Source organism: Sinohyriopsis cumingii, chromosome 7 (assembly GCF_028554795.1).
Source record: "Sinohyriopsis cumingii isolate HCF-2022 chromosome 7, ASM2855479v2, whole genome shotgun sequence".
Taxonomy (NCBI): domain Eukaryota; kingdom Metazoa; phylum Mollusca; class Bivalvia; order Unionida; family Unionidae; genus Sinohyriopsis; species Sinohyriopsis cumingii.
In genome coordinates, this window is record NC_142967.1 from 65,225,968 (window position 1) to 65,242,654 (window position 16,687).

Consider the following 16,687-nt stretch of genomic DNA (forward strand, 5'->3'; position numbering starts at 1 on the left):
GCAGAAAAACAATGTGAATGTATAAATTGGCACTTTGTATGAAATCCATCCTCAATGGGCAATTTCAGCCGGAGGTACAGTGATTGATTATATGATTCTGTATAGTAAGTTAATCATTAGAACCTTACATACTGTGACGCTTGGGTACCTAGGTTCTGCTACATCGGTTGTGCAGTTTAAAATTTATATCATTACTCACCCTTAATTTCTCTAGTTTTCATTGCATTACAAATATTTTAGTGCTAGTATTTGTAGAAGTGTTCAAGCATGCTGTATGTAAAGAACACATTTTTTAATTAGAAAAGGTATTATAAGCTATATTCTTCTGTACATTGCATGGCTTAGATATATTCGTATACTTATTTACCGCGAGGCTGAATGAACTCTTCTACGATTAGAAAAATCAAAAGAATGTATGAGGGCGTGAAATAAAATCAGACAATGAACCATGCAATTTGAAAATATGAAAACCCTGAAGTAAATTCGAAATGCTTGCCCTACATACGTGTTATTAAATGTATATGTATATGTATTCAAAATTTCAGCAAGAATTTCAGTTTTATATTCAGAATCCTTGGATATTGTTTTTGTTATAAGTTGGGCTTTCTTTTAAAAATACATCTTTTAATAGTATATCGGAATATATCAATAAACTTGAGTTTGCATAAGGAATATGCAGCAGTTATTTTGCCACATCACAAAAGCAGCTGGTTCTGTGTGGGTTAAACGAATTTGGCAACCTTATAAATTGGTTCCTCGTATTGGTTCATAACTTGAATTCATCTTTCTATCGGCAGAGCAATGTAACTATATCCATCATGAATGCTCTCGTAGCCCAGACTATCTCAGCGAATGTTTGAAGGTATATGTTTACAAATGAACAGTGGATTTGAATACAGTTTTGGTGTATATTTCCATTCACTTAATATACTCATTTAAGGTACACGTTTAAATATAAGTGCGTTCCACTTCCGGTTTTAATTATTTTAAATCTGTATCCGATCTTCATATTACTCACAAACTTTATGCACCTGGAATTAAGGCACCTTGTGTTTGTAATTTGCTTCGTTTCGATTCAGAATCTTGATCAGATAAATTCACTTTAAAAAAAATACAACATTCAAAAATGTATTATTATTAGTATTAATATAGATCACACTGGTTTCAAACACTTAGAGCGAACAAATGTACTCCTTTAAATTTAAGTTCGTTCCACTTTAAACTTTAGCTGCTTCCAATCTATATATGATCCCCCTATTCCACACCAAATGCATGTACCCCGAACAAAGACAGATAGTGCTTGTAATTTGTCCCATTTTCTTTTTATACACTTTATCATCCTAACATCCTTTTGCCTTTTTTCTTAACACTGTTCCTGTAACATATCATATAATATTGATAACTCAATATTATTAACTGATACATAATTGGTTTTAAACTTTGGTGAAGAATAAATGGCTTTTTATTTCAACTACATTTTGCTCAAGAAAAACACAAAATAAAGACCAAAAAGGAAAACAGTGGATGCTTTATTGACCTGTACAAATCATTTGAAACTGTATGAAGAAAAACAAATATTTCTAAAATAACTACATCATATATGCAAGGTTAGATTCATTTGTATCTTCGTAAGTATGCTAATTATTGTGTAAAATTATAGCATGGTACAACAGATTCCATTAATAATAATATATGTATAAAACTGGGTTACAATCTTACTCCTAAAGTGCTTGATTTGTATATTAATGATCCTCCTGACATTTTTCATCACTCTTTTCCCAACATTTATCATTTTATAAAAATATGTTCTTCTCTCATCTAACCGGAAGTTCGTCTACCAAAATAATTAGAAATTGGCTAAGTATCACTGCGAGTACCCAAGAGTCACCTACAGAGAGTCCAAGTTAAATTCGACTTGCATCAGAAACAGACTAGGCGAGCAAGAAATGGAAATTATTCAACCATTTATATAATATTACTATCATTGCACATTCTGTTTATCACAAAGTTTTATTTTAGTGGAAGGAGTTTATAAAGAAAGAACAAGAAATAGTTTCGCTTTTTCTGGCGCAGGCGATGTACCTTTCAACTGTTGAGCGTAAAACAACAGTACCAGACGAGCTCAAAATAACAATAGTCAGTTCTATAACTTTTATGTTCACATATTTCGTATATCTAATAAATCAACAAAATAATGGTACATACAATTTAGCCACATCCTGGTAACCATAATGTATATGTATTTTGAAAAATAGCTACACATTATTTATTATTTATATAATCGGCTGATAGCAAAATAATTTCATTATGGTCGTTGTCCTGTACAAATACCCCACATGATAAAGAAAGGTTTCAGTTTATTGTATATTTATCTCCCGTATTAAATTGAATACACGATTACAAGCGTATTAAGTTGATGTTTAAGGTTCATGCCACTTTGTAAAATATCACAGAAAATTACCGAATTATCTACAAATTAATCTTCATGAACTCACATCCTGGCGCTGGTACGGGAAACACATGCGCCTTACAAAAGTATGAATAATCAAATGTCAGATATATAAGTCCATAGCGTCATCTGAACATAAAAATAAATACAAGCATAAAATAATACATTAGTACTTTCATTTATGAAGATTAGAACTAACATACTCAGAGTTTTTATGAATGCAGATCTAATGGATTTGCGTGAAGAAAAAAATTAATTTATGAAGATTAGAACTAACATACTCAGAGTTTTTATGAATGCAGAGCTAATGGATTTGCATGAAGAAAACAATTAAAATCACAACTACATCATCTATACGCTGGAGGTGCTGACGGAATTCTACCAGTGTGATGATCCTGTTGACTGGCCGGGTCATATGACGTATTGTTCTGAGTTTCGCTATTTCCCCGGCAAAAATGTCCACGTGTCCTACATTCATGTGCTATAGCAATGATGGATGCAAAAAAGAACAGAATGAAAATGAGTATTTCCGTTATTAAGGCTCCTACTGATACAACATTAGCACAAGACTCGCAATTTTGAACACACGAAAGAATGTCGGCATGAGTGACACCTGACTGGATAATTCCTGAAAGGAAAAATTGAAATCAATAAAAGGATGGAGAGCGAGAGAGAGAGAGAGAGAGAGAGAGAGAGAGAGAGAGAGAGAGAGTCTTTGTCAAATAGAATGAAAACGTATCATATGTAATAGTTTGGATATCTAAGCCTATTATTATATTATTAACGAAATAATATACATTAACAGCATACCTTGGGCAGGTTCTCAGTTCACTAATCATATAAAAATGGCGTTATAAATCTATATAATATCTTAATTTTTTCAAAACTTTAAATAGTTCAATCTAAGAGGCAACGTGTCACATCGTATTTAAACCGTTCAGTCTAAAGGACAACTTGTCCCATCGCACTTAAACCGTTTAGTGTAACGGACATCTTGCCACTTGGCATTTAGCTCTACAGTCTAAGAGGTAACGGAATTATGAAAGGATTTTGTTTGTTTTGCATGATTTTGTTCAAGATAATTATCCCAAATTAAGTAGAATTATTAACAAGCTGATCTGCGAATGATGTCCACCATGGCTATGAAGGGCTAGGTCGTATTGTATTCCTTAAAGACTACAGAAAGTCTTACAGAAAGGCGAAGCCATGCAATAACATAACGCTAAAACTTTATAATCCATTCCACATAATCAGGGCCTGAATTTTCAGAAACAAAATATGAGTGAATTGAACAATAGCTAATTATAGACCATGCCAGTCATTTAGCGTGGACATTGTAAATTCTTTCAGATTTGAAAAACAATTTTACGTATTAGTCAACCTGCTTTCTAACAACCTCATGGAAGCCACTAAATATACTTCGTTATATCCATAATTCAATCTATCCTTATTATTTTATGATGAAACATTATTACCATTTTCAGCTTTAAATGCGTTGTTAATTTTATGAATCTGAAGAAGAAAAAAATTAAAAAATTAAAAAGTATCAAATCTACCCTTTGTATAAATATGATATGGTTATCATTTGTCCTTTACTACTGTTTGCCTCAACCTTTGGAATCAGTCGACCACTACTGTAAATAACACTTAATCAATTTCAATAGCTAAATCTGCACATTTTGTTTGTTTTGATCGCACTTCTTTTCTGTATCGTTTGTCCCCAAAAATTGACACAGGGCGTAAGAATACCCAACTTGATGCTTAAGAGGAGCAAATCCAACAGACTGGACATGCTTGCAAGAGTTGTGTCCCGAAATACCTTAAGCTCTGAAAACGGAGTGAAAACATCCAATAGAATGAACATAATGTTCCCTCTATAATTACTTTATTCCATATCCAAAATCCATCATATCCATATTGCTATTTTTACCTAAATGGCTCAATGGAAACATGAATTCGGTGTGTACAAGCCATTAATTTGTTGCATCGGTAATTGTATTAACGAAGTTTTACAGTAACTTGTCATATCATCCACTAAAACACGCTGCAGTTTATCAAGGTTTGATTAATATAGGAAACAGATAGAAATGTGCTTCTCATTAAGGAAAAATACCTTACCATATAATATGAGGGTGCCATTTATACCCCAGTAGGTGTAGAATATTAAGCGTGCATAAAAGCCGTTATGTTCTATCAGAAAACATGGCATAACAATGATTCCACATACACCGTTTATCATTCCGTGAATTCCCAGAAACATAGGCAAGTGTTTGGACTTGTTACACTGGCCATTGTTTAAGAACCCTGTAAAAAGATCAAAACTAAAATGAGACTAATGTAGTTTTGTGTTATATATATATATATATATATATATATATATATATATATATATATATATATATATATATATATATATATATATATATATATATATATATACATTGTTACGTGTTTAGGCTCGAATAAACAGTAACACAACAAACAGTGAAAACATCAAGTTTTGAAAAAATATAGTAATTTGTTTCCCTGAAAAAATTCTGTAAAAATGAAACAATATGAACTTATGGTTTTAAGGACCGAATCCAAAAATAATCCAAGAATAATCCACGAATAAAGTTTCAGAAGTCCTAATAACAAAATGTTCTACTGATTTCAAGTTCGAGTCCTGACGAAGAATCCAAGATGGAAGACAATAACGTATGTTGTAATCTGTAGTGTTGAAGTCTAAAGTTCCTTGTAAAAAGAAGAAATATCACTCCGGTTTAGGAAATCTGAATAAATTTTTATAAATTCTGTCTTTGTTCAAGAATTTCACATGAGCACACGTATTTTCCAGCCAAAAAGAATTAGTCCTTTTGAATCAAAGTTATTTGAAATAACTCCAAACAGCACAACATACACCTTCCAGTATAAAGAAAAAGCCCAACGTCTGAGAATATCTCTCCAAAACAAAGGTTTTATCGTATTCTAAAACACAAAAAGTGGGTCACGTGATCATGTTCCAGAACCTCGTCCAAATTATTTACTTGTTAAAGATCACGTACACCCAGTGTGGCCCTGACGAAAACGGATCATTTTACTCTAAGAAATAAAATTTAAAAAAATTGTTTACATCTTAAATCAGTAGTCCCATCATAGCCTCAACAACAACCAATCATTTTAAAATAAAAATAGAACTTATTTACGTGGTTTCTACTAATTTTGAGTCAAGGTCAGGATCTAGGTCAACACCTGGTGTTTATTAAAACGAACAGTCAATGTCAAACTATTTTCTGGAAAAAGTATCCTCTCTAGTGAGTAAATTTACATTACAACAACATGTAATGAAAAATATAAAAAAATAAAACTGACAAACAAACAATTAAATTGAAAATTAAATATAAATTAAATCAGATATAATTAAATCAAATATACATAACAATATATATATATATATATATATATATATATATATATATATATATATATATATATATATATATATATATATATATATATATATATATATATATATATATATATATGTATATATATATATATATGTATATATATATATATATATATATATATATATATATATATATATATATATATATATATATATATATATATATGTATATATGTATATATGTATATATATATATATAGATATATATATATATATATATATATATATATATATATATATATATATATATATATATATATATATATATATATATATATATATATGCGTACAGTCATTACGTATTATTTTGTGCGTACATTCAAAAGGTGGTTTTCTCTTGCGTCAAGCATATGTTAACATGCCTCAAACACACCTGCCTTTTCCTGTCAATTTTATTTTGCACAATGTCAGAGAAAGAATTAGGTTTACCAATTAACGCTTGAGTCAGGCCCAGAACAAACCATGATATGCAGAATACGACCTTTGCTATCCCTGAAATGGAAAGATATATTTTTAGAACAGGGTTAAGACTAGTCATACGTCGAGAGAATATGAAAGCATGATAAAATGTAGAAGTAAAATAAAAATAAAACGAGTTGTTTACTCAATGCCCTCGCCAACAAAAGTACATTTTGGACAGCCGACAATATAAAAAGAATGGAGCAGAGAGAAATTCCAAAGTCATTCAAACCTAAAAAATAAATCGTATTGATCTGATTTTGGTAATGTTTATATATTTTCCTTGAGATGCATTCCTAAAGCAATGTTCATGAATGCAGACATTTTCCATTATACATAAGGTGTAACAAAAAGATGACACTTCAACGTTAAAAACAGGTCACAGTGACTTAACTTTAATAGAGCAATTTCTCTGGTCTTGATATACATCCACATTGCTAAGTTTCGGCACACGAACAATCGAAAGTAAAGGTCAAGCCATTGCTAGCTGACATAATTGTTGCAAACGCAAGAACCAAAGTTGGTACACGCCAAACTTCTGCATTCATTCAATGTCTTTGAAAAATTTGCCTCATATTAGTTTATTTTTGGCAAAACACAACTGTTTACGACTCTGTCGTCTGAAAGTAAATAACAGAAAGACGCTGTTATTGTTATAGTTGTTGTTGTAGGGTTTAACGCCATTTTTCAACACAAGATAGGCTATACATGACGGCCAGTATAAATGGTGGAGGAAGAACCCAGGAAAACCCCCGAAAGAACCACCGACCCACGAGAAGCTACTGGTAAGTTTTCTCACATATCCACATTGCCCCAACCAGAGACTCGAACCCACACAGACAGAGGTGAGATGGCAGTGATCCAGAACGGTGAGCGCTTTAAAGCACTCGGCCACTCGGGGCCACTACAGAAACACGCGAAACCTACAAGTTTGTATAAAATTAAACAATTAACTTTCCTAAAATACAAAGTCAAATTCAAAAGACATTTGCCTTATTGTGAATGAAATCCAAAGTATCCATAAATGTTCTATACAAGTCCAAATGTATAGAATGTTCCGAATGAATTCCAATGATCGTTAATGTGCTGATGTACGGTCTTGAAAGTGTAACAATGATATAATCCAAGATGTCTTTAAACAAATTAACAATAATCCCAAAATATTGTTGAGGTCAATGCGCCATCTGTAATTCCAAAAAATAATTAAAATAAATGGTTCCTATCAAAATATATCTAAACACAACTAAAACCTCGAATCATATATTCTCAAAGACTGATATGAAAGAAGAATAAAGATTGTATTTACCTAAATTCTATATATACTAATTTCAATTTACCTAAGACAATGTAATTTCCGTGGGAAAAAACGTATGAACTCAAATGATAGTAACCAGATTCTTTGTATAAAAAAAAAACTCACTAACGTTAGATAGTCTAGAACCCTTTCCTCAAGCATGGTCAAAGGGCAAGCACAATATATATATATATATATATATATATATATATATATATATATATATATATATATATATATATATATACATCAGTTTTAACCTATTGGGGCCAGATTAAAAGTCAAAACCCCTATGTTGTCCAAAATGAGGGTCAGATTGAGTAAATGACAAAAACTAGTGTCAGTACTGAGGTCAGATTAAAAACTTTGGGCGCTCTGATGAACAAATAAGAGTAAAGGGAAACAAAGCTCAGATGCACCTTGGGTTGAAGGAGTGTTATAAATCGAATGTTGGGCACCATTTCCATGTTTTGTTCAGTTAAAAGGTGAGCGTTTTTTATATGCCCCAGAATCACAGATGTCATATGAGTTCCGACTCATTTTCAAATTCGGCTCCATATATTAGTTAGATTAAGATCAAACAGCGTTGAGTTAAGACAGATCATAAAGACAACATTTCTGCCCTTGACTTTTTGTGAAACAGGACGCAAAATAAACGGCAGAAACTACATTTTCTAACACATACCTTCTTCTTACTATTCTACTATTCTCATCTCAACTAGAACTGTTGTCCTATAATCCTAGCTTCGTCTTACCCTTCTCACTCAATTTTTGACATTTGGACATTTTCGTTGGGGTGTGGAGTCATATTCAATTGCGTATCGAAAAGTTGAAATTCGCAGCCACCATCTCGTGGCGGCATTGGAGAGCCGCTTACTAGCGGGTCAAACAAACTTAAATAATGTTGCATCGAGTCATACCTGCGTGAAACCTATAGGAATATGATTTATTTTCTGAGACATGGCGAGTATTATATTCGTGATGTCTTTTATTCGACTGACAGACTAGACGAAACTACAGCGATTATGAAATTTTCATGCAACTCGTCATTTGCATTTCTAGTCAAATGACTGCACAAATCTCGCAACCTAAATGTCAATGACATCAAAGTTCAACATTCACCTGATATCAACAATACAGGGGCACCCGCAGAATAATTTTCAGGGGGCCTGGGAGGTGGGAGAGGCAATGATAAAGTGGTCAGCTATTGCGTTATATGGATGTAGGGCAAAACATGTTTCGAGGTGAAATATCGAAGGGTCCCCCCCCCCTTCTCCCTGCCCCTGTGTGCGGGCACCCATGCAACTATAAACCGCTTTCCAAACATTCGAAAGCATTAAGTGAAAGTAAAATACAGTTTGTAAAACAACAAGGATACATAATTCATAACATATGTGTTCCGAGAAAAACGAGCCAGATTCTTCAAACAGAGAGCGCATGTCAACGCGATAGTCACGTGATACAACAAAACAATCGTTGGTATGTGATCTGAGCTTGACGAAACCTGGATTATTGTCCTGTAGCTTTGTCAGGTGGGCCGAAGGTGAGGCACACACACATACACACACACACACAAAACTCACAAACGTCATCAGTCAACATTCTAAGAGAACAGTTTCCATCGGAGAAGGCAATAATAGATTCAGTATTTCACATGACATCATATGACGTAGCCATGTAGCAAACGTGCCCGCTGGAACAGGCATTATAACAGTAGTCCATTCCTGCGTCAAATGGAAATTAAAGTCGATCGTACAGCAAATCATTGCCGTTAGCCAATCGGAAGACCTCTATAATTTTTTATCTGACACAAGTAAATATTCAAAATACTCACTCGCGACAACTTGCTTCGTTGTCATGGCCTTGCGGTTGACGATCCTGCTGAGTCGCTGGAAAAATGTACAATACCCCTGAATTCAAACAAGAAGAATTAAATTAAGAATTTAAAAAGAACAAATCAAAAGCAATTATCATAAGTACACAATTCGTTAGAAAACTTGTGACAAAAGTGTGCTTAAAAAAGATATTAGATTTTACGTATCCGAAGTTATTCTATATAAAGGCAGGACAAAACAGCATTGTGCGGAATGTAATGAGAAATTTTAAACAAATCATTGCCTTACAAACCAAAAACTAGTTCAGGAAATCACAGCCTTGTCTTATATCTTACACTGAAGCAGGTACAAGGAAAAGACAATACCTACCAGTGTATTGTATCGACTATGCGTCTTGCTCTAGGGGAAGTAACTCGTGCGGGTTAAGTCTTGGGACATAAAGAGGGCGGCTTACGTGATATTTATATATCGTTCTTGATTTTCAGTGGAACAAGAACCACCAAAAATAGAAGAATAAATATTACAAAGCACAAATTTATGTAAATTTCATTACGTTATTCTAAGAATCATTACGTTATTCTAAGATTCATTACGTTATTCTAAGATTAATTACGTTATTTCATTACGTTTCTCTAAGATTCATTACGTTATTTAAAAACAACCCTCAAAATGAATTGCCATATCGCTGCACTTGATCCAGTCTATTTTTAAAAATATTACACATGATACAGCATGTGTGAAACTAATTAATCTTCTTAAAACGTGCACCATGACATAACAATAGTGTGGGCCTCTTCCCGGTCACTTATCGAGTAATTCTATTGCCAAAAGATTACATATCTTGCGCGTAAGGCTTGATTGGTTTATAACTGAATTTTATCTAATTTACAAGGAAGACATAAGTTTAGCCTACCAATCATGTCAAAAATGAAATAACGTACAATGATGTCGGGCACTGCTGCGCACCTAAGGTTTCCGTTTCCAATAATGAAGCAAAACGCATACGAATTCGACCGATTGACAAAAATAAAATGAAGCAATGCTTACCATTTGAAAAGAGGCAATTGTCACCAGAATATTCTGTTCAAAATAATATTAATTTTGGACACAGGGGATACTATCCCGGTGTTTTCCTGACTCGCGATATGTCGGCCTATTCTGCGCACAGCTTTGAAAAGAAGTAATGTTTATCCATCGGGCTATATAAATGAAATATATTACTTTGGACTGTTTCTGTCAGCATTTCAGTCGAGTAATTAGGTCAGGTTTATAGTTAGTTTTACAAAATTCAGTGTAAAAATGCCAATAAATCGCAAGAGATATTCAGCAAACTTAACCGATCTTGTAAAAAACAGTTAGTATGTGGAAGAAAAACAACAATGAATAGGATGCAATGTATTTACAACGTGTAGGTGATGGGCAAAAATTACTACAGAATTTAGAAACTGACTATACAACGAGAAATTTCTTGAGAATATATGTTCTAGCGGCAAGTTGACCAGCTGGGTAGCAGACGATTTTGTACGTGTGGGACAACTTCTTGGATTAAAATGCAGCATTTACATTTCCATCTTTTATATAATGCATTTATTTGTATGATTCTATAAGACACATAGTAAATCGGGTTTTCTGGGTTACAGTTCAAGAAGTCATGGAGTGGGTCTTCACGTTGCCATTTAGAAATTATATTTTCATGTGCTTTTCGAGTCTAAATGTGGGATATTTTTTGTATACTTTATGAATATCACTTTTCTTAATTATAGTACGATCGTTCTTTCTTGATACAAAATGGATTATTGCACGAAAATAACACGTGATCCAATGTTTACAGCAAAGACGGATCGTTGCGCAGAATTAGCCGACATGGTGGTAATGAATCTTATAATAACGTAACATAATAATATCAAAAATGATGAAGTCAGTTTTGTTTTCAATGCTCATTTCTTTCATAATGAATAAACTTAATCTATCCCCCACAACAAAAATTAAACAATCCAGCAACAAACAAAAAAAATCGTTTGGTTTTTTTGGGAGGACAAAAGATTTGGTTTTGGTTCTGTGGTGTTTAACGCTACTTCGAAGCGTGATAGGCTATACATAGCGTCCAGTAAGCCTATAATTAGTAAAGGAAGTTATTGGTGGGCTTTGTCACATACAGACAGCTGGGACCGCCATATATCATTTTTACCGCTATTAAGAGAGGAGAACGTCATACGGATATTAGTAGAACAATCTACTGACATTGTCCAAGGAATGAAATATTTTCAAATGCACGAAAATATTGGTCCAGGCTGCATGAATTACAATGCTACCTTTCTCAACGTGTCAGCTTAGAGTAAAACTATCATAGTTGCTTTACTCAAGTGGCTGTTAAAGGAATGTACTGAGTAAAGGAAATGACTGGACCTCTCTCTCTCTCTCTCTCTCTCTGTATATTCCAGGTTACTTACCTAGATAAATACCTATCTTTACTTAAAACGTGATTTACATCATCAGACCTTCATTTATGCCTGAGAGAGAGAGAGAGAGAGAGAGAGAGAGAGAGAGAGAGAGAGAGAGAGAGAAACGTTTAGTGACCGTGAAGTGACTGAGGAAATGTAAATCATGTCACGTTCAAAAGAAATAATGTATGCAATTAGTTCCCTTTGTGCCTCACACAAAATGTTAGGAATCGGTATTGATTAGTTTTTACACATCAACTGGATGACTATTCGATTTGACAGGCAGTTGTAATATGACGTTCTGATGAGCTGGTAATGACCGGTGTTAATAAAGCCTTGAAAACAAAGACGATTAATCGGATCGAAACTCTGGTACTGGTTATAGTAAACGCACTCTTATACCAACCGGCATAAATATGCGCTGTGCTCTCTCTCTCTCTCTCTCTCTCTCTCTCTCTCTCTCTCTCTCTCTTTGCACTATTGGAAATCGTTTTGTTAGATTCATATTTAACCTCTATTAAAAGCAGCTGGTCATAAAAAGGCACTGTATGTTGTAAAGAAAATGTCCTTATACAGACAATGGCCGATGTCCTTCAAATAATCAATGGCGGTACGAGGTTCGAGGCGCCCGGGAACAATGTTCTTTAGTGAGGCCTCTACTTCGATAAAGAGAACAGCTGTTGTCAGCTGCTAACCTCCTTCATCACCCAAACTCCATTCCCACCCTTCCCCATAAACGTTTTGCAAAGAATTGTCTCTGTTACACCATGCGAGGATGAAATACTATAAAAATTTCAGCTGAGGAACAATAAACCCCCTCTCACACCGCCTTCCCCTGGCGCAGCCACTGAAAAGATAATCCTGTCATAGCAGGGCGCTAGACGAGTCCTCTACGTTGTACATGTGTCGCCTGAATTTATTTTCATGGCTATTTGTTTTTGTAAAACAGATCAAATTGTACAATTCGGGGTTTTGGTGGGGAGCACATCTGTACAATTCGGGGTTTTGGTGGGGAGCACACGCTCATTCAGATCTGGATCCGTGCAGTTTTACTCGACTTATACACGAGCAAATACAGTTATCACTTATTATTTTTCTTATGCTGGTTTATTAAGGAAAAGTGTCATAATTTATGTTGACCTAATTCAAAATGTAAACATAAATACGCCATAGATTATTTTTTATTTATTCTGTATCATAAACCTGTATTTTTTTAATAACTGTCTTAAATAGGTCCCCACCAAGCTAGTGTTTTGATTGTTGCTTTATTTACCGGATGTGCATAAAAATGTTTCCATGTTTATGTCAGCGTATGTCTTCATGCATACATATATAATATTTCAATAAAATCCCTTTGATCTTGTATTCCCTAATCGGAGCCTCGGCTTTAAATAGCGCAATTTTATAACGTATACCTTGGACATGCACCGAGTATTATGCACAAAGGGTTACCCATTTTTAAAAACAGGAGTAAATAAATTCAATACTTTTAAAAAATGCCTATGCGACATAGTTGATACAAACGGGAGGACGTTTTAGGTGGATAAATGGCCGACTCCAGATTGTTTTTATTATACTGGCATATGTGGAATAACATCGATAGCGTAACTGTATCAACACACGGGGAAATACACGTAAACAAAGAAATGTGCTTAGAAGTTTAGATTCTGACGGCCTGATTGCTATACTTTACAGGTGTAATATATACAGCTTTCCTTTTTAAACTCTACGTAAGTAATTTGACAATGTCTGATTGATACCACTAAATTCATACATACCTTAACGAAGGTATTTATCCATAAATCCTTTGTTTTTTCTGTTGACTACCTCTTATTACAGTCTTCGAATAAGTGGTGTTGAGACGGGTCTATTTTTAGCTGTCCTACTTTACTATTTACATTATATTTGCATGGCTGTGTGCACGATGAATAACTGAACACACATTCTGTTGAAAGTTTTAAACAGCGACAGTACTGAGATAATTAAATAACCGTGTGACAGTTTCAGTGTGACCAGTAAAGATGGATAAATACATAAATGGTTAAGAACACTACGATTGCTTGATGACGACGTATACCTTTTAAAAATCGTCTATTTTTATCGAAGACCGTATGTGGTACATTTTGTAAAATACACTCTTCGTGCATGCCTACCAACGTACCTGTTTAACTATCGACCCACCTATGCACATACAGAGATACGCCTAAGTTATCGCATAACATGGCTGGATGGGGGTTGTTCCAGGGATTTACAATCTTGCCTCCCCTCCTCGGCTGAACGAAATTACACAAACACACAAATGTAAAGTCACTATTCACTTGAAATATGGCCATGTTTATTTTTTCTTTCTTTTTTGTGCACATTTATTGGATATTATGCACACTTTTAGTAAATAGACACACAATTCTACATAAACTATACGGTCCTACTAACTTGCCAAATAAGAAACAAATATTCAAACTAAATGTCACAAAAATGGTCAGTCCGTGCCTGCTATCGGTTCATTATAGGCATTCTTTTGTGACTGAAAGTTTTCGTACGGTCGCGTACCGCAGCTAAAAGACCATTCTCACGGCTGCGCTGCCATGTCCTTCATCTGGTAAGACTGTTGTTATGGCCGCATTTACCTGGCTTCGTGTAAAATCACGCATGTCATTATTCGGAACTCATCATCGTCTATTGTACACAATATATCTTTCAATAAATACATATAAATCTTGGGGCATGTCTTCCTCAGCTAAGTCCACAATCTCGACAGATGGCGTACAATCAGACTGTCGATGCAGTTTCGCTCAGTCTCGTTGATGCAAATAGTAAGCATCACTTTACCTTAGACTAAGGAAATTGACTCTTCAGTATTCTACCAAATTATCTTCAAATCTATCTAATTCAGCATAGCAAGGCCCATATATACATACATACATACATACATACATATATATATATATATATATATATATATATATATATATATATATATATATATATATATATATATATATATATATATATATATATATATATATATTTTATACGCCTATACACCCAGAAACCAAATTTCATTCCGCCATTTGGCATACGATTTTGTCCACACACAGCACACAGAAACAGAAATAATCAATGTCGCAAATACTGCTAAATTCTGTATTTCAAAGTCGGAATCGTGGTTATGAAAACCTCCAAAGATAATATTCAACTTTTGCGAATTAAAAGAGTTATCAACAAATTCTCCCATTTTCCAGAGTAATTTCAATGAAATCAGAGCCGTCTACAGTAGTCATATGTCCCTGTACACAGACGATTCGAAAGCTGGAGACACAATTGGAGCTGCCATTGCAAAATCTGATGACACAATCTCCAGCCAGTTATTGCATGGAGTGTCAGTTTTATTGCAGAAATTACAGCCACAAAAAGCTTTTAACTAAAATGAAACCTCTCAAATAATTGTTTTAAATACAATTATCGGATTATATTTCCATTTAATGCTCCGGTGGCCTAAGTGGTTAGAGCGTCCGCCTCGGATGGGGGAGGTCTTGGATAACGTGACTGGGTGATGCTACATATGTGCGGCATGATGCGCTATTGATAGACATCACTATAAACTGCCACACTGGAGACAGCGTAGCTATAAAACTAAATTATTAAAGCTACGTTAAAAACCTAATTCACACACACACACACACACACACACTTTCTCTCTCTCTCTCTCTCTCTCTCTCTCTCTCTCTCTCTCTCACACACACACACACACACACACACACACACACAATTTCCACATTGAAAACCTTTCAGACATTACATCTTACAAGCCGTTAATATCGCAGAAAAAAATATGTTTTCATCCTGCATGGGTATTCTCTGCTGTTAACTGACTAATCGATTGATGTCAGGGATAATGAATGGAGCAGTCAAAGCTGTCCTGCAGTCACCCGTTTCCAAATGGATGATTCCCTTTCCAAATATATGATTCCATATACTGACTTGAAGTATTGTATAAATTAGCATGTCCTTCACGATTGGTAAAATACGAGGAACTACAATTCCACAAACTTCAGGACATCAAACATTATTCTTGTATAAAAGAAAAAGACAGAGATGCTGTGATACTGTGCCGACTGCATATCGAACATATATACCTAGCTGATGCATACCTTCTAAAGCGTGATCCTCGAACTGCATGAACAAACCGTATGATGATGTACATCGGGGACTTAATATATTGCTGTTTATATAACAAATTTGACTGTATTTTTAAGGACATACATACATACATGTCTGCAGTGTGGCAGTTTATAGTGATGTCTAGCACTAGGGCATCATGTCGCAGACATGTAGCATATCCCACCCAGTCACATTATCCTGACACCAGGCCGACCAGTCCTAACACCAACCTCTTAATGCTGAGTGCCTAGCAAGGCAGCTGTTAGTACCATTTTTAGAAGTCTTTGGTATGAATGGGCTGGAGTTCGAACCCGCGACCTCCAGCATCCGGAGCGGACGCTTTAATAATAATATAAAGCATTGGCAGGTGCTGTACACCGATTTATTAAGCTCTGCGATCCTTAAATATTTTGTCAGTGCAATAGTTTAATTCCACTCTAGTTTTGCTAGTATGTAACTGAATAGATGCATCTAGCATTCGTCAGAGTTTGCGTGGAATCCTGTACCAAATGTAGTACATATAGATACATGTAACTGCAATCCCCATTACGTATCAAAGAGTAATGTATCTCTGATTCACTTATGCATACTGCCTTTCCA

General features: G+C 34.4%; 1 protein-coding gene across 4 annotated transcripts; it reads right to left on the bottom strand.

Moving 5' to 3' along the window:
- Positions 1-1,513: 1,513 nt before the first annotated feature.
- LOC149795417 (uncharacterized) lies at positions 1,514-14,002 on the bottom strand. Of its 4 annotated transcripts, none has more exons than XM_089965201.1 (6): positions 13,705-14,002; positions 9,485-9,560; positions 6,327-6,389; positions 4,568-4,753; positions 3,925-3,961; positions 1,514-3,077 (listed from the first exon to the last, which is right to left on the bottom strand). In XM_089965201.1, the coding sequence occupies exons 4-6, from the start codon at positions 4,586-4,588 to the stop codon at positions 2,797-2,799; spliced, it is 339 nt and encodes a 112-aa protein (XP_089821327.1). In that variant the 5' UTR covers positions 4,589-4,753; positions 6,327-6,389; positions 9,485-9,560; positions 13,705-14,002; the 3' UTR covers positions 1,514-2,796. The 4 variants fall into 4 exon arrangements, with proteins under 4 accessions (XP_089821327.1, XP_089821328.1, XP_089821326.1 ...); XM_089965202.1 differs by lacking the exon at positions 13,705-14,002 and adding an exon at positions 10,533-10,648; XM_089965200.1 differs by lacking the exon at positions 3,925-3,961 and having other exon boundaries at positions 13,705-13,991.
- Between the last annotated feature and the right edge of the window lie 2,685 nt (positions 14,003-16,687).

Bases quoted from the DNA above. Each gene is read 5' to 3' on its own strand.
- LOC149795417 (XM_089965199.1), bottom strand. The intron at 6,390-9,484 runs GTGAGTATTTTG...TTTCCATTTCAG, and splicing joins AACGAAGCAAGTTGTCGCGA to GGATAGCAAAGGTCGTATTC. The intron at 4,754-6,326 runs GTAAACCTAATT...ATCTTTTTACAG, and splicing joins CCTGACTCAAGCGTTAATTG to GGTTCTTAAACAATGGCCAG.